The sequence below is a fragment of the Salmo salar genome, chromosome ssa11 (assembly GCF_905237065.1).
Source record: "Salmo salar chromosome ssa11, Ssal_v3.1, whole genome shotgun sequence".
In the NCBI taxonomy this organism is placed as follows: Eukaryota; Metazoa; Chordata; class Actinopteri; order Salmoniformes; family Salmonidae; genus Salmo; species Salmo salar.
In genome coordinates this window covers 86,758,022-86,780,823 of record NC_059452.1, presented here as the reverse complement: position 1 = coordinate 86,780,823, position 22,802 = coordinate 86,758,022, and the positions used below count along the sequence as shown (strand labels likewise).

The 22,802-nt window shown below is 40.8% G+C and overlaps 1 protein-coding gene across 4 annotated transcripts in view; it reads right to left on the bottom strand.

Moving 5' to 3' along the window:
- Positions 1 to 20,860, bottom strand: part of LOC106563215 (protein unc-13 homolog B) — a 125,931-nt gene extending 105,071 nt beyond the window's left edge. The window contains exons 1-2 of one of the 4 annotated variants that reach the window (XM_014128569.2): positions 20,597 to 20,860; positions 1,014 to 1,043 (exon numbers count right to left, since the gene is read on the bottom strand). In XM_014128569.2, the coding sequence (XP_013984044.1) occupies positions 1,014 to 1,043; positions 20,597 to 20,618 (52 nt within the window). In that variant the 5' untranslated portion in view covers positions 20,619 to 20,860. Of the gene's footprint in view, positions 1 to 1,013; positions 1,044 to 1,126; positions 1,315 to 10,388; positions 10,415 to 20,596 lie in introns of those variants that run through there. The other 3 variants (XM_045690006.1, XM_045690008.1, XM_045690007.1) reach the window with 3 other exon arrangements.
- Positions 20,861 to 22,802: the final 1,942 nt, after the last annotated feature.

Below are 22,802 nucleotides of genomic sequence, written 5' to 3'. Positions count from 1 at the left end.
ATATATGAATGGTTCAGGTGCACCCTAAAAAAAAGTGTCAAGAGAAGCATCACACCAATCACATCATCAAGTGCAAAATGTCATTGACAGAAGAAGAAAAAAATTGCATCTCCCTGTGTTGTCCTCCGGTGGCTAGCTAGTTAACTAGCATTTACATTTTATTTTTTTATTTAACTTTTATTTTGACAGGGAAGACATTGAGACCTAGGCCTCTTTTCCAAATGTGATTACACACACACACACACACACACACACACACACACACACACAGAGAGAGAGAGAGAGAGAAAATATTAACCATGGACAGCCAAATCATATTTAGGACTAAATTGTTTTTGGTATCTTTTAGTTGTCACTGTATTAGATTAAGCAGAGGTGATTTGATGAAGTTGAAATGGTGCTGGAATAGTGGGGGCAGCTCCTGTTTGTTTGAGACTTGCAGTAAATCTCTGTGGTTCTAAATCAATAGTTGTTTAGTGGTCCTGAAAATGTCAGAAACATGAACTTGCATGCCCATGCTGTAGGTTATGTAACTGTTTGTTACATGCAATATGCTTTGTGGACTTCAGACATTTGTTGCTCTCCGGCTTTGTGATGAAAGAAAGGTGTGGTTGAATTTATTCTGCCACTTCTTATTGTCTCAGCCTTAGGCTTATATACCAGTGTCAAGGCATATGAACTAACAGGTTATAGAGCAAACAATGCAATTATCAAAACACATAGGTTGTAATATGCTGTTAGCTTCCCCAGTGATTTTACCCATGCATGACTACTGCTGAGCAGCTCACCTGCAGCACATGGGCTAGAGCTAGGCAGGAAGCAGGGACAGAAACCCCCATGGGATTACGCTAATACAAAATCAACCAACCCCTGCCCTGACTGATTGACCTACAAGAGAAATATGTGCAAGTGACTTGCTGCTATGAAGGCTTTTTAAGGTTAACACACAGTCCTAGTTTGGGTCAGCATTCGAGGACATAACTCCTAAATAAAGAGGTAGTTTAAGGACTTACCTGGAGATCCTTGGAGTTTGGCTTTCTTTACTGAAATAGAAAGAGAAAACAACTGTTAGAAACAAAAGACATAAAACTGTTTTTAATAAAACCGAGACAGCAAGTCGTTATACCTGCTCATTATTTACTTCAAGGATATCACACGGACTCTGATAAGGCTGATTGCTGTAGGCTAGCCCTACATTGTGTACAATTAATGTGATCGGGTGTTCACTTCATGTCGCTTCGGTGTCCCCCTAAAAGGTCACAGTCAGACCCAGGATATCCGTCATGCTGAGAGTGTAACCGGATCAGTGAATCACGGACCAGAAAGAAGTCACATGGACACCAATCAGCAACGTGTTATCAACCACAACGACAGAAAAACAAGGGCACATGACATTTGTCGGTGAGGTCCAACAGATTCATTGATACGCAGACCGACAGATGGGGCACATGTTGATGAAGCATAGAGTAGGAATGTGTTAGACGTGGCCAGACGTGTCTGAGTGAGCATCAGCATCACAATATTCTCTCAACCTAGCAGCAGAAAACACCAGCCTCTCACATTTTTGAGAAGCACCAAATACTAACAAAAAAAAGTGGCATGGGGGATAGAATCCACCACGTTTACATGCACACAGTATTCCAGATAAGGTCTGATACAGAATAAGCTGTTCACATGCAACTTCTAAATCCCGCTCACGAATAGCCCTGTATCCATGAATACACCGAATACTCCTAATTGAAGTTCATATGGGTTAAATGGAATAGTAACTGAAGTCAGTACACTGACTGTAGGCCTATAACCTCTCATATGTAGCATAATATTAACTCCTGCGGAATTACGCATTTCTTGCAGTAAAATGATACAAGTGTGCGTGTAATGTGTCATCTTTGACACGTGGTTGTAATACTGTCTTCTTGCATAAAATATGCACCCAAGACAAACTGTAGTCTATTCATAAACATTCATTCTAAAACTTTCATTCAGAAGTTATGACAGAAGAAAAGCTGCATGTACAGCGCATTCGGAAAGTATTCAGACCCCTTGATTTTATCCACATTGTTACGTTACAGCCTCATTCTAAAATTGATTAAATAAATAATTTCCCTAATCAATCTACACACAATGGCCCATAATGAAAAAGCAAAAACAGGTTAAGAAATGTATGAACATTTATTAAAAATAAAAAACAAAAATCCCTTATTTACATAAAGTATTCACTCCCTTTTCTATGAGACTCGAAATTGAGCTCAGGTGCATCCGGTTTCCAACTTGATAGAAGTCCATCTGTCATAAATTAAATTGATTGGACATGTTTTGGAAAGGCACACACCTGTCTATATAAAGGTCCCACAGTTGACAGTGCATGTCAGAGGAAAAACCAAGCCATGAGGTTGATGGAATTGTCCTTAGAGCAACGAGACAGGATTGAGTCGAGGCACAGATCTGGGGAAGGGTACCAAAACATGTCTGCAGCATTGAAGGTCGCCAAGAACACAGTGGCCTCCATCATTCTTAAATGGAAAAAGTTTGTAACCAACACTCTTCCTAGAACTGGCCGGCCGCCCGGCTAAACTGGGCAATAGGGGGAGAAGGGCCTTGGTCAGGGAGGTGACCAAGAACCCGATGGTCACTCTGACAGAGCTCCAGAGTTCCTCTGTGGAAATGGGAGAACCTTCCAGAAGGACAACAATCTCTGCAGCACTCTACCAATCAGGTCTTTCTTTATTTTTATTTATTTAACTAGGCAAGTATGGCTTTTATTGGTGGAGTGGCCAGACGGAAGCCACTCCTCAGTAAAAGGTACATGACAGCCCGCTTGGAGTTTGCCAAAAGGTGCCTAAATGACTCTTAGACCATGAAAAACAAGATTCTCTGGTCTGATGAAACCAAGATTGAACTCTTTGGCCTGAATGCCAAGCATCACATCTGGAGGAAACCTACAGCAAAGTACAGAGAGATCCTTGATGAAAACCTCAGGATCTCAGACTGGGGCGAAGGTTTGTATTTGCTATGGATCCCCATCAGCTGCTGCCAAATCGGGATCTTCCTAAGTTCCGACAAAGGTAGTTACAAATATATTGTACGTTTAAAAAAATTATTGTATAACAGATTTCACAACACACCAAGTGTGTGCCCTCAGGCCCCTCTCCACATATCTACAACACAAAATCCATCTATGTTGATATTGCTTCACAGTCCCCACTGTTCCATAAGGTGTATTTTTATCTGTTTTTTAAATCTGATTCTACTGCTTGCATCCGTTTCCTGATGTGGAATAGAGTTCCATGTAGTCATGGCTCTATGTAGCACTGTGTGCCTCCCATAGTCTGTTCTGGACTTGGGGACTGTGAAGGGACCTGTTTGCACTCTGTGTACATCCAAGGGCCAGTCGTGTTTCCCTGTTCTGAGCCAATTGCAATTTTCCCTCTGTGGCACCTGACCACACAACTGAAGAGTAGCCCAGGTGCGACAAAACTAGAGCCTGTAGGACCTGTCTTGTTGATAGTGATGTTAAGGTAGATCAACACTTTATTATGGACAGACTTCTCCCCATCTTAGCTTCTGTTGTATCATATTTTGACCATGACAGTTTACAAATCAAGGGTTACACCAAGCAGTTTTGTTACCTCAACTTGCTCAATTTCCACATTATTTATTACAATATTTAGTTGAGGTTTAGGGTTTAGTGAATGATTTGTCCAAAACACAATGCTTTTAGTTTTTGAAATATTTAGGACTAACTTATTCCTTGCCACCCATTCTGAAAAGTACTGCAGCTCTTTGTTAAGTGTTGCAGTCAGTTCAGTTGATGTAGTAGATGACGTGTATAGTGTTGAGTCATCCGCATACATACACAATGGCTTTACTCAATATCATTAGTAAAGACTGAAAAAAGTAAGGGGCCTAGACAGCTGCCCTGGGGAATTCCTGATTCTACCTGGATTATGTTGGAGAGGCTTCCATTAAAGAACACCCTCTGTGTTCTGTTAGACAGTTAACGCTTTACCTACAATATAGCAGGAGGTGTAAAGCCATCACACAGGTTTTTACAGCAGCAGACTATGATCGATAATGTAAAAAGCCGCACTGAAGTCCAACAAAAAAGCTCCCAATCTTTTTATCATCAATTTCTCTCAGCCAATCAGTCATTTGTGTAAGTGCTGTGCTTGTTGAATGTCCTTCCCTAGAAGCGTGCTGAACGTCTGTGTCAATTTGTTTACTGTAAAATAGCATTGTATCTGGGCAAACCATTTTTTCCAAAACATTTCTAAGGGTTGGTAACAGGCTGATTGGTCAGCTATTTGAGCCAGTAAATGGGGCTTTACTATTCTTAGGTAGCGGAATGACTTTTCCCTCCAGGCCTGAGGGAACACACTTTCTAGTAGGTTTAAATTGAAGATATAGCAAATAAGAGTGACAATAACGTCCACTATTATCCTCAGTAATTTTCTATACAAGTTGTTAGACCCCGGTGGCTTGTCATTGTTGATAGACAATTTTCTAACCTCTTCCACACTGACTTTATGGAATTCAAAATGACAATTGTCTTTTATAACTTGGTCAGAAATAATTGGATGTGTAGTGACAGTGTTTGTAGCTGGCATGTCATGCCTAAGTTTGCTAATCTTGCCAATTTTAAAAAATCATTAAAGTAGTTTGCAATATCAGTCGGTTTTGTGATGAATGAGCCATCGGATTCAAAAAAATGGGTTGAGTTTACCTTTTTTCCAATAATGTCATTGAAGGTGCTCCAAAGCTATTTACTATCATTCATCTTTGTTTGTGTAGTTTCTTATTTTTATTCAGTTTAGTCACATGATTCCTCAATTTGCAGTACGTTTGCCAATTGGCTGTGCAGCCAGAGTTATTTGCCATTCCTTTTGCCTCATCCCTCTCAACCATACAATTTTTCAAATCCTCGTCAACCCACAGGATTCAACAGTTTTTACAGTCATTTTCTTAAATGGGTGCATGCTTATTAGTAACTGGGATAAGCAATTTCATTAAAGTGTCAAGTGCAATGTTTGTTTGCTCCTCATTACACACCACCGACCAACAAATATTCTTTACATCAACAACATAGGAATCACTCCAAAACTTATTTTATGTGTTAGGCCTGGCCTTTGGAACTTTGGTTTTCCTAGATATGTCTACTATATTGTGATCACTACCTCCGATGGATCTGGATACTACTTTCAAGCAATTTCTGCAGCATCAGTAAAAATGTGATCAATACATGTTGATGATTTCATTCCTGTTCAGTTTGTAACTACCCTGGTAGGTTGACTGATAACCTGAACCAGGTTGCAGGCACTGGTTACAATTTGAAGCTTTTTCTTGAGTGGGAAGCTTGATGAAAACCAGTCAATATTTATATCACCCAGTAAATATACATCCCTGTTGATATCACATACATTATCAAGCATTTACATTTTAGTCATTTAGCAGACGCTCTTATCCAGAGCGACTTACAGTACTGAATGCATACATTTTTCTTTTTTTTCTCCGTACTGGTCCCCATGGGAATCGAACCCACAACCCTGGCGTTGCAAACATGCTCTACCAACTGAGCCACACGGGATCATTTCACACGTTATCCAGATACTGACTGTTAACACCTGGTGGTCTATAGCAGCTTCCCACAAGATTGGGCTTTAGGTGAGGCAGATGAACCTGTAGCCATATTACTTCAACAGTATTTAACATGAGATCCTCTAATCTTTACAGGATTATGGTTCTGAATATAAAAACAGCAACACCTCCACCACTGGTATTTCTGTCTTTTCTGTAAATGTTATAACCTTGTATTGCTACCACTGAATCAAAAGGTACTCTGTAAGTGAGTTTTAGAGATATTCATATTCTGACAATCTGTTACCAGCAAGTTATTCATTTTCATAAACCTAGTTTCTTAATAAGCTACATATGTTAACGTGGGCTATTTTGAGCACTTTTCTGGGATGCTTGCTTGTTTTCATTGCTTTCCTGGGAAGCTTAGCAGAAGTAGATATTCTCATGTTCTTTGTTAGTGCAGGGTGAGCTGCACACAGTGGACTTCCTACTCGGGCACACCGCCTCAGTGCTAACAGCATAAATCTGGTTCATAGGCACATGATAGCTGCATACAATAGCTGTAGGGTCAGCAGTGGCATTCAGGGCAGTTAGAGCGACACACATCAGGTTACTTATATTGTGTCTACCAATGCCCCTTGTATAATGTACATTTGCTAAATCCTTACGATGACTCAGCGACACAATGGTAGGGATTAACTGAGCTGGGCTTGGGTCATTGTTCACCTTCCAACAGGACAACGACCCTAAGCACACAGCCAAGATAGCCACTCCTGCGTTTCGGGACAAGTCTCAATGTCCTTGATTGGCCCAGCCAGAGCCCGGACTTGACCCCGATTGAACATCTCTGGAGACCTGAAAATAGCTGTGCAGCGATGCTCCCCATCCAACCTGACAGACCTTGAGAGGATCTGCAGAAAAGAAATGGGAGAAACTCCCCAATACAGGTGTGTTGAGTTTGTAGCGTCATAACCAAGAAGACTCGAGGATGTAATCGCTGCCAAAGGGGTTTCAACAAAGTACTGAGTAAAGGGTTTGAATACAAATGCCTATGAAATTTGATTTAAGTTTTTGGTTTTTAAAAAATTAGCAAACATTTACAAAAACCTGTTTTTGCTTTGTCATTATGGGATAGTGTGTGTAGATTGATGAGGGGGTAAAATTACTTTATCCATTTTAGAATAAGTTATAATTTAGCAAAATGTGGAAAAAGTCAAGGGGTACGAATACTTTCCGAATGAACTGTATCTAACTATAGTTGACAAATGGCCTACCAAATGTCCAAAATTATAAGCAGAAACTTGTTTAAATTCAGGGTAAAAGTAGCCAGTAGACTATACAGTGAGGGAAAAAAGTATTTGATCCCCTGCTGATTTTGTACGTTTGCCCACTTACAAAGAAATGATCAGTCTATAATTTTAATGGTAGGAATATTTCAACAGTGAGAGACAGAATAACAACAAAAATATCCAGAAAAACGCATGTCAAAAATGTTATAAAATGATTTGCATTTTAATGAGGGAAATAAGTATTTGACCCCTCTGCAAAACATGACTTAGTACTTGGTGGCAAAACCCTTGTTGGCAATAACAGAGGTCAGACGTTTCTTGTAGTTGGCCACCAGGATTGCACACATCTCAGGAGGGATTTTGTCCCACTCCTCTTTGCAGATCTTACCCAAGTCATGAAGGTTTCGAGGCTGACGTTTGGCAACTCGAACCTTCAGCTCCCTCCACAGATTTTCTATGGGATTAAGGTCTAGGCCACTCCAGGACCTTAATGTGCTTCTTCTTGAGCCACTCCTTTATTGCCTTGGCCGTGTGTTTTGGGTCATTGTCATGCTGGAATACCCATCCACGACCCATTTTCAATGCCCTGGCTGAGGGAAGGAGGTTCTCACCCAAGATTTGACGGTACATGGCCCCGTCCATTGTCCCTTTGATGCGGTGAAGTTGTCCTGTCCCCTTAGCAGAAAAACACCCCCAAAGCATAATTTTCCCACCTCCATGTTTGACGGTGAGGATGGTGTTCTTGGAGTCATAGGCATCATTCCTCCTCCTCCAAACACGGCGAGTTGAGTTGATGCCAAAGAGCTCCATTTTGGTCTCATCTGACCACAACACTTTCACCAGTTGTTCTCTGAGTCATTCAGATGTTCATTGGCAAACTTCAGACGTGCATGTATATGTGCTTTCTTGAGCAGGGGGACCTTGCAGGCGTTGCAGGATTTCAGTTCTTCATGGCGTAGTGTGTTACCAATTGTTTTCTTGGTGACTATGGTCCCAGCTGCCTTGAGATCATTGACAAGATCCTCCCGTGTAGTTCTGGGCTGATTCCTCACCGTTCTCATGATCATTGCAACTCCACGAGGTGAGATCTTGCATGGAGCCCCAGGCCGAGGGAGATTGACAGTTCTTTTGTGTTTCTTCCATTTCCGAATAATCGCACCAACTGTTGTCACCTTCTCACCAAGCTGCTTGGCAATGGTCTTGTAGCCCATTCCAGCCTTGTGTATGTCTACAATCTTGTCCCTGACATCCTTGGAGAGCTCTTTGGTCTTGGCCATGGTGGAGAGTTTAGAATCTGATTGATTGATTGCTTCTGTGGACAGGTGTCTTTTATACAGGTAACAAACTGAGATTAGGAGCACTCCGTTTAAGAGTGTGCTCCTAATCTCAGCTCGTTACCTGTATAAAAAGACACCTGGGAGCCAGAAATCTTTCTGATTGAGAGGGTGGTCAAATACTTATTTCCCTCATTAAAATGCAGATCATTTTATAACATTTTTGACATGCGTATTTCTGGATGATTTTTTGTTGTTGTTATTCTGTCTCTCACTGTTCAAATAAAGCTACCATTAAAATTAGACTTATCATTTCTTTGTCAGTGGGCAAACGTACAAAGTCAGCAGGGGATCAAATACATTTTTCCCCTCACTGTACAGTCCAGTACAAAGTATCAGCTAAATAAATTATGGAATTACGGTGGATCGAACTGCATAGGTACTTTTTGAAGTGATTTGTTTGACAAACAGATTAAATCTTCACACAACATCCATGATATGCAAAACTAAGCCAGCCCAGACCGCGAAAAACAGCAGTAAAGGGGATAAAAGATTTACATGCCTCAGTATCCCGTCTGATCAGCATAGCCCAGGCATCTTATCCAGGTTTCTCATAAATAAAAATGTATTATTAGTTCTTCTGATTGAGAAGGGCATGGCCAAAAACATTAATGTGTCTAAAACTAGAGGTCAACCGATTATGATTTTTCAACGCCGATACCGATAATTGTAGGACCCAAAAAAGCCAATACAGATTAATCGGCCGATTATTATTATTATTTTTTTGTAATAATGACAATTACAACAATACTGAATGAACACTTGTTAACTTAATATAATACATCAATAAAATCAATTTAGCCTCAAATAAAGAATGAAACATGTTCAATTTGGTTTAAATAATGCAAAACAAAGTGTTGGAGAAGAAAGTAAAAGTGCATTATGTGCCATGTAAGAAAGCTAACGTTTAAGTGCCTTGCTCAGAACATATGAAAGCTAGTGGTTCCTTTTAACATGAGTCTTCAATATTCCCAGGTAAGACGTTTTAGGTTGTAGTTATTATAGGAATATTTCTCTATACGATTTGTATTTCATATACCTTTGACTATTGGATGTTCTTATAGGCACTTTAGTATTGCCAGTGTAACAGTATAGCTTCCGTCCCTCTCCTCGCTCCTACCTGGGCTCAAACCAGGAACACATCGACAACAGCCACCCTCGAAGCAGCGTTACCCATGCAGAGGAAGGGAAACAACTACTAGTCTCAGAGCGAGTGACGTTTGAAACGCTATTAGCGTGCACCCGCTAAGTAGCTAGCCATTTCACATCGTTTACACCAGCCTAATCTTGGGAGTTGATAGGCTTGAAGGGGTGGAACGTTCCAACAGGAATCTGTTCCAAAAAACGTAAAGTAAAAGGTTGCCAACCAACAACGCATACAAAGTAGCAACGCATACAAACCTAGCTAACTAGCTGCCGAATAGGCATCAACACACCACGTAGCTTATTCTTAATGTTTGTCCATAGGCAAACAGACATGTGAGGACAGATATTTTTCAGAATAAACGTGATGAGTGAAAAACGCAATGAAATAGACCACTCCCTACCCGGTATCTTATTCTGCTGCTATACAACTTTGTATGCGTTGTTTTTTGGAAACCTTGTTATTTACGAAGTTTTTGGAATAGATTCCTGTTGGAACGTTCCACAAATTATACCCACCCAGGTTGAAGTCATAAACAGCGCAATGCTTGAAGCACAGCGAAGGGCTGTTTGAATGAATGCTTTTATGAGCCTGCTGCTGCCTACCACCGCGCAGTCAGACTGCTCTATCAAATCATAGACTTAATTATAATAAACACACAGAAATATGAGCCTTGGGTCATTAATATGGTCGAATCTGGAAACTATCATCTCGAAAACAAAACGTTTTTCCTTTCAGTGAAATACGGAAACGTTCCGTATTTTAACTAACGGGTGGCTAAGTCTAAATATTCCTGTTAGGCATTGATATTTATGGTTAGGTACATTGGTGCAACGACAGTACTTTTTTTACAGATGCGCTTGTTAAGTCAACACCCCTTTGTTGAAGTAGGCTTTGATTCAATGAAAATTAACAGGCACCGCATCGATTATATGCAGCGCAGGACACGTTAGATAAACTAGTAATATCATCAACCATGTGTAGTTAACTAGTGATTATGTTAAGATTGATAGCTTTTTATAAGTCTAATGCTAGCTAGCAACTTACCTTTGCTTCTTGCTGCCCTCGCGTAACAGGTAGTCAGCCTGTTAATCCTTGTGGAGTGCAATGTAAGGCAGGTGGTTAGAGCGTTGGACTGGTAACCGAAGGTTGCAAAAACGAATCCCCCCCTGAACAAGGCAGTTAACCCCCGTTTCTAGGCCGTCATTGTAACTAAGAATGTGTTCTTAATCTGACTTGCCTAGTTAAATAAAGGTGTAAAAAAAAAATAATACAGATTACCAATTGTTATGGTAATGAAATCGGCCCTAATTAAATCGGCCATTCCGATTAAATCGGTCGACCTCTAGTCTAAATTTAAGAAACAATGTTTCAATACACCATTAAACATCATAAAAAGGAGTTGAAAAACATCTCACGTGGTTATCAGGTTTTTGATGGAAATGTTCAGATGTTTCAAAACAATTCAACACTAGTCTGTGACAGACCACACTTTCATATTGACCAATGTGCTGTAACCTTTGAGAGTCAAATCCCTTAATACACAACCCACTTCCATACCGACCCAGCCCACCCAGATAAGCTATATGCTTACCCATAGGGCGGCGCACAATTGGCCCAGCGTCGTCCGGGTTAGGGGAGGGTTTGGCCGTCATTGTAAATAAGAATTTGTTCTTAACCGGCTTAGTTAAAAAAATATATACATATAATATGCTCTCTGGCACTGGATCCATGGATTCCATTCTTTGCCAAGACAAAACACTGATAGACTGTAATATGGAGCACATTCGTACATAACCGCTACCCATCATTCCAGTGTAAAGTATGTGAAGTACAAGTCAATGGTGAAAAGGTAGTCATCAGTTGAAGGTAGGATTAAACAAAGGTATCACAAAGCAGATTGTAACATACAACAATTGGCTATGAAATGAAGGTTAGCCTACCAGATATAAAAATAAAAAAATAAATGCTTTCTATAACGATACATTCTCCTTTTATCTACAATGTGGAAAACAAGAGCAGAAAAACAACCTCTAGTGCACTCGTGTATTTTTAGACATGGCAGACTTCAGACATTTCTTTTATCTATATAATAACAGTTATGGGATTGAAAGATGGATTAGAGGGGATTCATTGCGAATGCTGCTCCGGCCTTATGTACAGCCAAATAAACGACTGGGCCGGGATGGCAGATGAACAGGATTGGGTGGCGGTGAGTGACAGAAGCTGACATTACATGATTTTAATATCAGCACGTGCAGCTCTCCCCCCCCGCTCTCTGTACACAGCTAGAATAACACGCAGCCCAAGTGAGTGTGGCTCTATTTATTTACCCATCTTAGTTTGCCACGTTGCTGGTGGTGAGATTAAGTTGCTATTGGCTAAGAGACAAAAGAGAAGAGAGCGAGAGAGAGAGAGAGAGAGAGAGAGAGGAATTATTTCTAAATACAAGATGCACCTGCCATCTTCCATTCTCTACACAAGGGGTTCCCAACCTGGGAGACGCTGAGCTATGACCTAAGTTCCAAGAGTCAAAGAAATTGGACTTGGTAAGTAGTTTTATACAATGAAACACTGCTATATACAGGGGGTACCAGTACAAGATTAATGTGAAGGGGTATAAGGTATTTGAGGTAGATATGTACATGAAGGCAAGGTAAAGTGACTAGGTATCAGGAGAGATAAGCGTAAAATAAAGAACAGAGTGCGAGGGTATGGGTGTGTGCTTGTGTTGTGTCGGTATGGGTGTGTGTTAGGTTTGTGTGCGTACGTATGTAGCAGTCAAGGCTCCTCAGAGGAGGAAGGGAAGGACCATCCTCAGTGAATTTCATAAAAATAAAAATGGTAAAACATTGAAAAAGTTATCCTTTTTAGATAAAACTATACTAAATATATTCACGTCACCAAATAATTAATTAAAACACACTGTTTTCCAATGAAGGTCTACAGTAACCTCAACAGCACTCTGTAAGGTAGCACCATGGTGTAGCCGGAGGAAAGCTGGCTTCCGTCCTCCTCTTGGTACATTGACTTCAACACAAAACCTAGGTGCTCACCCCCTCAATAAATTTACACAGTAATTATGAAGGCTTCCGGAGGACATCCTCCAACTTATCAGAGCTATTGCAGCATGAACTGACATGTTGTCCACCCAGTGGGCAGCAAGGCCCACCCACTGGGGAGCAAGGCCCACCCACTGGGGAGCAAGGCCCAGCCAATCAGAATTAGTTTTTCCCCACAAAAGGGCTGTGTTACAGAGAGAAATACTCTCAGCACCAGAAATAAGCTTTGTGTGCGTATGGAACATTTCTGCCAAGAGTGTCCAAAGCTGTCATCAAGGCAAAGCGTGGCTACTTTGAAGAATCTAAAGTATATTTTGATTACTACATGATTCCATATGTGTTATTTCATAGTTTGGATGTCTTCACTATTATTCTACAATGTAGAAAATAGTAAAAATAAAGAAAAACCCTTGAATGAGAAAGTGTGTCCAAACTTTTGACTGGTATTGTAAGTGTTTCCAGAGAGGCTCTTCTAGGCCACCAGACTGTGACTCTAGCCTGTGAGTTGGCACGATTGCATGATATCCCAATCAAGCTGATGCCTAGTAAGCAGAGGAAAACAGAGCAGAGAGCCATAAAGCGAGGGGCCATTATGATGGAAACTGATGCTTATCTGCTCAGCCCTCCATCTTTGTGGAAGCGGCTGTGTGAAGCCATCAGTGTTTGGCCAGGGGCAGTTACCCCATCAACATACTGTTTTCTAATCTGCTCTACGGTGTGCTCAGCTGATGTCTAGCCATATCGGTTTCTTTACTAAATAAGCTGACAAGAGTGAAATATTTGATATTGGCAACAACAAAATAACACTAAGCAGTAAAAGTTAAAATAATTTAAGCCAGGGAGTATTAGTTTTAGTAGATTAAAAACACAGCAGAGCAAATAAATTATGGGATAGAAAAAAGGTAACAGCAGTTCCACTAACAATACTACATACCAACTATATTGTTTATTACATCCACTCAAACTTTAACTTATGTTTGGGAGCTGCCAGCAGCCCAGCACGAGACGCATTTTAATATTGACTGGCTTGAGACTGTTACTTAACTCAGAGAATTAGTACTGGTAACCCTTAAATTGGCACTCCAGTCTCCTTTTCACCTCATTGTTAGATATTACTGCACTGTCGGAGCTAGAAGCATAAGCATTTCACTACACCCGCAATAACATCTGTTAAACACGCGTATGTGACCAATACATTTGATTTGATAACACCTGGTTTACTTAACAAAAGGCACATCTCAATAGGTGGTCCAGGTAAGTCATGACATAGCACAAGTGTGCTCATCTATTGTCCCTCAAGCAAGGGGGAGGACGATGACATCCCAGATTCCCATCAGACCATCTCCTTGAAGTTTGCAGTTGTATAGTTTTCTTACCCTTTAGTACTGTGTTCTTTACTGTATTTATAAGTGGGATAAAAGTAAAACAGTAAAAGTAAAAAAATAAATCTTTAAGTTGGGGTCAGAGGAGGCACATCATGTGAACACACATGGTGGATGGGACAGAAACTCCTGACTCTGGCCCTGCATGCCTGGAGTGCTGTGGCTAGAGAGCGTTGTCAGGCGGGCCCAGGGAGACAGGAAGCAGGAAGATAAATTCAGGAAGTGAGGTCAAAGGCTCCTGCTGTGGCTGGTATTGTTCTGTATTTACACATTGCACTGAGCTGATGAAGTGGAGGCTATGGGCGGGTGGGCGAGCAGGCGAGAGAGAGAAACAGATGTCCATAGGATAACTCTTGCAATCTCTCAGCTCTCACTATTTTGCTACTCTACTCACAATCTCTGTCTGTTCTATTGGACTTGTTCTTGTTTCTCCCTCTCAACATGACATCTTTCCCATGTCATTCCCCTCTCACACGATCTTCATGATTTAAAGGCCTAGTCCATACACCTCAAGCTATCTATATATCAGATTATTGACGCAGCTGAATCTGTTCCAGAGTCAACATGGCCCATTTCTTGACATTGTTTGCTTTCATTTCATGAAGACTGTCATGAACACTGTTTTTCTATAGCACTAAGAGACACACATCACTGTTTTTTCAAAGGAGCCAGACTAAATCCCAGTCCACGTCAATGGCACACTTAGCATTTGAAAAGGCTTGGTGGTACTGCTAAACACTGTCTGCAAAAATAATCTACCAAATCAGGATGTCTATCCAGTATCCACACATTACAATCCCTAGGTTTTCTGGAGAATATTATTATAATGGTCCATGTGTACTGTCCACCTAGCCACGCTCCACACGCAGCAGGGGTCTCAGTTACTGTGCCTTGTCCACCCAATCCTGTTTCACACGCAGCAGGGGTCTCATGACTGTCCCTGTCACATGTGGGCACTTGGAGGGGAGACCACTTATCTGTTGTGTAGACATCACCATGGAGAGGGGCCTTTCTAAAGGAAATAAATAAACCAAAAACCATGGCGCTGCTGTACGGGGGAATGGGTGAGTCACAGCAACCAATCACATACAGGCCGACCAGCCGGTTTAGTGGGGACTCAATGGAGTGGCAGGTAGCCTAGCATTTAAAATCTGTAAACCGGCAAGGTTTAAAAATCTGCCATTCTACCCTTCAGCACCTGCTCCCCGGGTGCCGATGACATGGACGTCTATTAAGGCAGCCCCCTGCACCTCTCTGATTGGGTTAAATGCGGAACACACATTTCGGTTGAATGCATTTAGTTGTGCAACTGACTAGGTTTCCCCTTTCAATACACTATTATGGTTGCTAGCCTAAACTACAGAAGCTCCGGTTTTCATTTTCCCAACACTAATCAATAAATGGATGTCATAAATTTTCAAGGAAGAATGTGTTTGAGGAAACCACAGTAGATTGAACAAACATGCTAATTTTGAGTGTTCTTTAGGCTACCTGTCTCTGGACATGCTGTGTCCACCCATCCAGACTCCTTATGACCCATTCACTGCCACACGCCCTCATCTCTTCTGGCCTGTGACAGGACCAGATAGAGACTTGGCTATAAGAGGTGTCAAACAAGATTGTTCTGGACGAGGAGAATTAAGGTTAGCCCATGGACAGATGCCATTTCTACTGTTTTGTTACCTCACCAAGTCTGGATGTGACAAAAGCCGCTGACTGATTTAGGTAAACTGAAAACTCACTTGCATGGTGTGATGAGCCTGACAACTGAATTTGTAGTTGGTTAGACCTGTGATCACAGACAGACCTAGGTGACAAGACACACAAGCTCCTATAATAAGTACCTCTGCCAACTGCTGTGCCTACTGGTCACAATCACACATCTGTGCCATAATGTACCTGCCAAAATATAATGATTGAAGAGATATGAAAATAATACCTCAGAGCGTGGTTGACACTGGCATGTCTGCTATGTTCACTTGCATGAAATGGACAAAAAAATGTTCTGAACATTATTAGTCTTGATGGAGATAGGCCTGAAGGACTAGACTTGACACTCAACACCTGCCTGTTTTATATTCTCTCAGTGTGAGAAAGAGTGACCGTACCAGCCACAGAGCCGTGGGTGTTGAATATGAGCCATAGGTATTGACGACAGGGGGAGCAAATAAAACTAATCAGATGCTAGTAATTATTTTTCTATTTCATAAATAAATACATACAGGTATTATTTTAAATGTTTGTATTTTCCCCCAAACGGAAAAGCAGGGAGAATAACAGGAAAAAGCTCAAAAGTCACGCTTTTCTAAACATTAGAAATAATTGAAGTTCAGAGAACTCAGTCAAGCAACTCTACGGCTGGCCATGCTTTCCTCCTGGCTACCCCAACCCCGGCCAACAGCTCCGCACCCCCCGCAGCTACTTGCCCGAGCCTTCCCAGCTTCTGCTTCACCCAAATCCAGATAGCAGATGTTCTGAAAGAGCTGCAAAACCTGGACCCCTACAAATCAGCTGGGCTAGACAATCTGGACCCTCTCTTTGTAGAATTATCAGCCGCCGTTGTTGCAACCCCTATTACCAGTCTGTTCAACCTCTCTTTCGTAACGTCCGAGATCCCTAAAGATTGGAAAGCTACCGCGGTCATCCCCCTCTTCAAAGGGGGTGACACTCTAGACCCAAACTGTTATAGACCTATATCCATCCTGCCCTGCCTCTCTAAAGTCTTCGAAAGCCAAGTTAATAAACCGATCACTGACCATTTCGAATCCCACTGTACCTACTCCGCTGTGCAATCCGGTTTCCGAGCTGGTCACGGGTGCACCTCAGCCACGCTCAAGGTACTAAACGATATCATAACCGCCATCGATAAAAGACAGTACTGTGCAGCCGTCTTCATCGACCTGGCCAAGGCTTTCGACTCTGCCAATCCCCGTGTTCTTATCGGCAGACTCAATAGCCTTGGTTTCTCAAATGAATGCCTCGCCTGGTTCACCAACTACTTCGCAGACAGAGTTCAGTGTGTCAAATCAGAGGGCCTGTTGTCCGGACCTCTGGCAGTCTCTATGGGGGTACCACAGGGTTCAATTTTTGGGCCGACTCTTTTCTCTGTATATATCAATGATGTCGCTCTTGCTGCGGTTGATTCCCCGATCCACCTCTACGCAGACAACACCATTCTGTACACATCTGGCCCTTCTTTGGACACTGTGTTAACTAACCTCCAAATGAGCTTCAATGCCATACAACACTCCTTCCGTGGCCTCCAACTGCTCTTAAAACACTAGTAAAACCAAATGCATGCTTTTCAACCGATCGCTGCCCGCACCCGCCCGCCCGACTAGCATCACTACCCTGGACGATTATGTGGACAACTACAAATACCTAGGTGTCTGGTTAGACTGTAAACTCTCCTTCCAGACACATATTAAACATCTCCAATCCAAAATCAAATCTAGAATTGGCTTTCTATTTCACAATAAAGCCTCCTTCACTCAAGCCGCCAAACTTACCCAAGTAAAACTGACTATCCTACTGATCCTCGACAAAATAGCTTCCAATACTCTACTGGATGCAGTCTATCACAGTGCCATTCGTTTTGTTATCAAAGCCCCTTATACCACCCACCACTGCGACCTGTATGCTTTAGTCGGCTGTCCCTCGCTACATATTCGTCGCCAGACCTTCTGGCTCCAGGTCATCTATAAGTCTATGCTAGGTAAAGCTCCGCCTAATCTCAGCTCACTGGTTACGATAACAACACCCACCCGTAGCATGCGCTCCAGCAGGTATATCTCACTGGTCATCCCCAAAGCCAACACCTCCTTTGGCCGCCTTTCCTTCCAGTTCTATGCTGCCAGTGACTGGAACGAATTGCAAACATCGCTGAAGCTGGAGACTTATATTTCCCTCACTAACTTTAAACGTCAGCTATCTGAGCAGCTAACCGATCCCAGCAGCTGTACATAGTCCATCTGTAAATAGCCCACCCAATCTACCTACCTCATCCCCGTATTGTTTTTATTTACCTTTCTGCTCTTTTGCACACCAGTATCTCTACTTGCACATCATCATCTGCTCATTTATCACTCGAGTGTTAATCTGCTAAATTGTAATTACTTCTCTACTATGGCCTATTTATTGCCTACCTCCTCACGCCATTTGCACACACTGTATTTAGACTTGTTTTCTATTGTGTTATTGACTGTACACTTGTTTATTCCATGTGTAACTCTGTGTTGTTGTTTTTATCACACTGCTTTGCTTCATCTTGGCCAGGTCGCAGTTGTAAATGAGAACTTGTTCTCAACTAGCTTACCTGGTTAAATAAAGGTGAAATAAAAACATAGTATTTTTTGCCTCTATTCCTTGATGGTATTTTGTGCATCATTTCAGTGCCTGTAATTGAAATCATCAATTGAACAAGGAGTCACTGTGAAAGCATAAATAGGGCCAGTATCAAGCACCCCCAGAAAGGGAATCGAACAACACACTGTACAAAATCTTCTCTTCTTCTTTAAAAACAAAAAAATGTTTTCTTCATGTGCTTTTGTTCTACCTTATGTTTTTAGTAAGCATTGATATTGATTACTGCATTGTTGGGTTTAGAGCTTGCAAGAAATACATTTTATTGTACTTGTGCACGTGACATTAAAACTTGAAATTTATAAATGGGCAGCCAGTTTAGCCCTGACAAAAACGCCAGTCAACCTTAAATGAATTATGACTTAATACTACACGTCTACAAGAAAATGTTTTGGGTTTTATCTAGGCTGACACTTATTTGACTCCAGACATTATTAAAAAAATTATAACGTGTTTTACCTGATATGTAATAGGACTATACTATCTTAAAACCTGTTTGGGATAGGGGGCAGTATTTTCACGGCCGGATAAAAAACGTACCCGATTTAATCTGGTTACTACTCCTGCCCGGAAACTAGAATATGCATATAATTAGTAGATTTGGATGGAAAACACTCTACAGTTTCAAAAACTGTTTGAATGGTGTCTGTGAGTATAACAGAACTCATATGGCAGGCCAAAACCTGAGAAGATTCTATACAGGAAGATCCCTGTCTGACAATTTGTTCTCCTTCTAGGGCATCTATCAAAAAACAGCATCTCTGCTGTAACGTGACATTTTCTAAGGCTTTCATTGGCTCTCAGAAGGCGCCAGAAAGTGGAATGAGAGCTCTCCAGTCTCTGGGCGAAAAACAGCAGGAGTTTTTGTGAGTGGTCCTGCTGAGAACAATGACACTGGAGCGCGCGTGCACGAGACGACTCCATTTTTTTCTTTCAGTGTTTGAACGAATACAACGTCGCCCGGTTGGAATATTATCGCTATTTTACAAGAAAAATAGCATAAAAATGTATTTTAAACAGCGTTTGACATGCTTCAAAGTACGGTAATGGAATATTTTGAAATTCTTTGTCACGAAATGCGCCGGCGCGTCACCCTTTGGATAGTGACTTGAACGCATGAACAAAACGGAGCTATTTGGATATAACTATGGATTATTTCGAACCAAAACAACATTTGTTGTTGAAGTAGAAGTCCTGGGAGTGCATTCTGACGAAGAACAGCAAAGGTAATCCAATTTTTCTTACAGTAAATCTGAGTTTGGTGAGGGCCAAACTTGGTGGGTGTCAAATTAGCTAGCCGTGATGGCCGGGCTATGTACTCAGAATATTGCAAAATGTGCTTTCACCGCTAGCGGAACGTCTGTCCCCAACAGGTTAAAGTGTCCAGTGTTTCCAGATTTCTATGAAATATGACCTATAATTAATTACAATATGAGTGAAATAGTTTTCCTTCTAAACGTATTATGTTAAAAAGCAGCTTTTCTATGTTGAAATGGGGTGGGCGTACCCCAATAACAGAATTGTGTGGGCGTATACTGGTCATTAAAAATATTCAAGCTCATCCTCCTCAAAAGGATGACATCATCCTCTATGAGGCAATAGCAAGCATTTCTGAAACATCTTTTTGAGATACAAGTTTGAGGTGAGGATTTTGATGTTTATTTTCCTCCAATTTATGCTTTGGACACAAATACAGGTACAGGATGAGTCAACAACATTATTTGGGTATGAGTTAACAGAATATGATGAGAAAAGTTAGATTTTCAATGGACAGTTACTTTAAGACAGTTTAGGATGTTAAACAGAGACACTGCCAAACAAGTCTAGTGTCTAGTAAATTAGATATTTATAGGAAATGGACATGGTGATCTAAGACATCCACAATCTAAAGATAAAAGGCTGTCTAGTATCTAGAATCACACATCTCATTTAGGTGGCATTGGTTTACATGATATTAAAATCAAACAAGTTAGAAATATACTTTGATATCAAATTACACTATTACATCTGGTAAAAATACTTATCTAGTTAAACTGCTTTTTACTACATATTCCAATGTAGTAATTTGTAAAACTGACAAATGTTGAGTCATAGCTGACAGAAGAAAACACTGAGAAACAGCTAGTGAATAATTACGTAATGTAGTCATGCAGTCTGCAAATCCAAATATTCTATTTTATTATAATATCTGAGTTTCATGAGTTTCTCCTCCCTATCTGTATAAGGGAGACAAAAACGGAAATAATTCGGCTTCAAACAAGGGAAAAAAACGTGAACAATCACGGTCGCAAAAGTTAAATTCGTTCAGTTTGGTCCATCCTGCTGTCAAAACCGTTACATATAATGTTTGCTGGGAATCACACTCTACTTTACGTGAGACAATTGCTTGCTTTTGCTCTATGAAGTCAACATCAATGAAAATGTATTAAAGAAAAATGTAATAACTCACCTCTTACACAAAGTAGAGACATGGCAAGAGTTTCTTTGACAATGCCTCTAGTTCAAAAATGCGCTCGGCACGGTAACATTACAAACAACGCCTCACATCACTTTTTAAATTCTTCGCAGAATTTCCAGAGTTAGAGGTGGGCTTGAGATGCTGGAAATGGAAACATAAAATGTTCGGCAGTGAGCAATAGCCCCTGCCAAAGGCACGCCATGAAAAAATTCATTAGACTAACCTGACAGCCCCACGATAAGAGGGCGGTGCCGAAATACTCTGTAATGACATCTAGCCCATCCATTGAGGGAGCATAATCTCTGAAAAGGGCGGACCATACAGAAGGTTCTGACCAATCGATGAAGAGAGACTGAAAACCACAGTTTAGGGAACAGGTGGTGACGCAGACTCCTAGATAGTGTCCTGCGCTGTAGTTTTTTTGGTTTGTAATTTTTTTATCTAGAGAGCAATTAGGATTAAGTGCCTTGCTCAAAACCTGGAGTTTTTTTTGTCCGCTACATTGCCAGTTGGTCTTCTTTGGTTACCAGCATTTACAATCAGATTCAGATCCCTTGAAACGTTTTAGAATTGTTTCCTTGGAATTACAACATGTTGCCATGACAGAAAGCTTTTGCATGTAGACCTATATTAAAACATATATGAATAACCTATCACAGAAAAATGTAATTCCATTGCAAATTCAATCAATAGCATTACTATTTTTGTCTACACAAGCAGCACAATTCTGATATTTTTTTTGACTTGTTGGTCTTTTGATTAATCACATCAGATCTTTCACATCAGATATTTTTCAGAATTGGGCTGCCTGTGTAAATGCAGCCTTAGAGTCTAACTGATGCCTCCACACATTGACTCTGTACTGGTACGCCCTGTATATATTCTCGTTATTGTTATTTTACTGCTGGTCTTTAATTATTTGTTACTTTTATTTATTTATTTTTGGTATTTTGCTTAAAACTACATTGTTGGTTAAGGGCTTGTAAGTAAGCAATTCACTGTAAGGTCTACATCTGGTGTACTCGGCACATGTGATAAATAACATTTGATTTGAAATAGTACTGGTAGTTGAAAAAAGTAATTTATGCTTGATTTTTTCAAGACATTTGATTTTCTACATAGATATAAATGGATAGAATCAGCACCATTTCTGTTATTCAGTGAAATGTGTCGAGCAAGCATATGATAGACAACAACCCATGCTGAAAGAATAATGAAATAGCTATAAACTACTAAGGATTGGAGTAATTTTGATTATGTCACGAGTAAATTCTACAATATCACTGATACATTCTGTTAGACCTTTATTGTCCATTGACATGGAAATTATGAACTATTGTATACTGAACAAAAATAGAAATGCAACAATTTCACTAAGTTACAATTAATATAAGGAAATCAGTCAATTGAAATAATTTCATTAGGCCCTAATCTATGGATTTCACTGGGGAGCCAGGCCCAGTTAATCAGAATGAGTTTTTCCCCACAAAAGGGCTTTATTACAGACAGCTGTCCGGGTGGCTGGTCTGACGATCCCACAGATGAAGAAGCCGGATTTGGAGGCTCTGTGCTGGCGTGTTTATACGTGGTCTGCGGTTGTGAGGCCAGTTGGACATACTGCCAAATTCTATAAAACGACATTGGAGGCAGTTTATGCTAGAGAAATGAACATGAAATTATCTGGCAACAGCTCTGGTGGACATTCCTGCAGTCAGCATGCTAATTGCGCGCTCCCTCAAAACTTGAGATATGTGGCATTGTGTTGTGTGACAAAACCGCACATTTTAGAGTGGCCTTTTATTGTCCCCAGCACAAGGTGCACCTGTATAATGATCATGCTGTTTAATCAGCTACTTGATATGCCATACCTGTCAGGTGGAAGGATTATCATGGCAAAGGAGAAATGCTCACTAATGGGAATGTAATTTGAGACAACATTTGAGACAAATAAGCTTTTTGTGTATGGAACATTTCTGGGATCTTTCATTTCAGCTCATGAAACATGGGACCAACACTTTACATGTTGCATTTATATTTCTGTTCAGTATATTATACCCTTACATTAAAATACATACTTTACATCCCTAGGTGGCCAACACCTTTTCATTGTTGAGTCTGAATGATGTCATTATACCTAATGCAACCATTAGGATCACCTACAGCTTTGGTTGGGGTGGTTCATATAATTGGTGATATT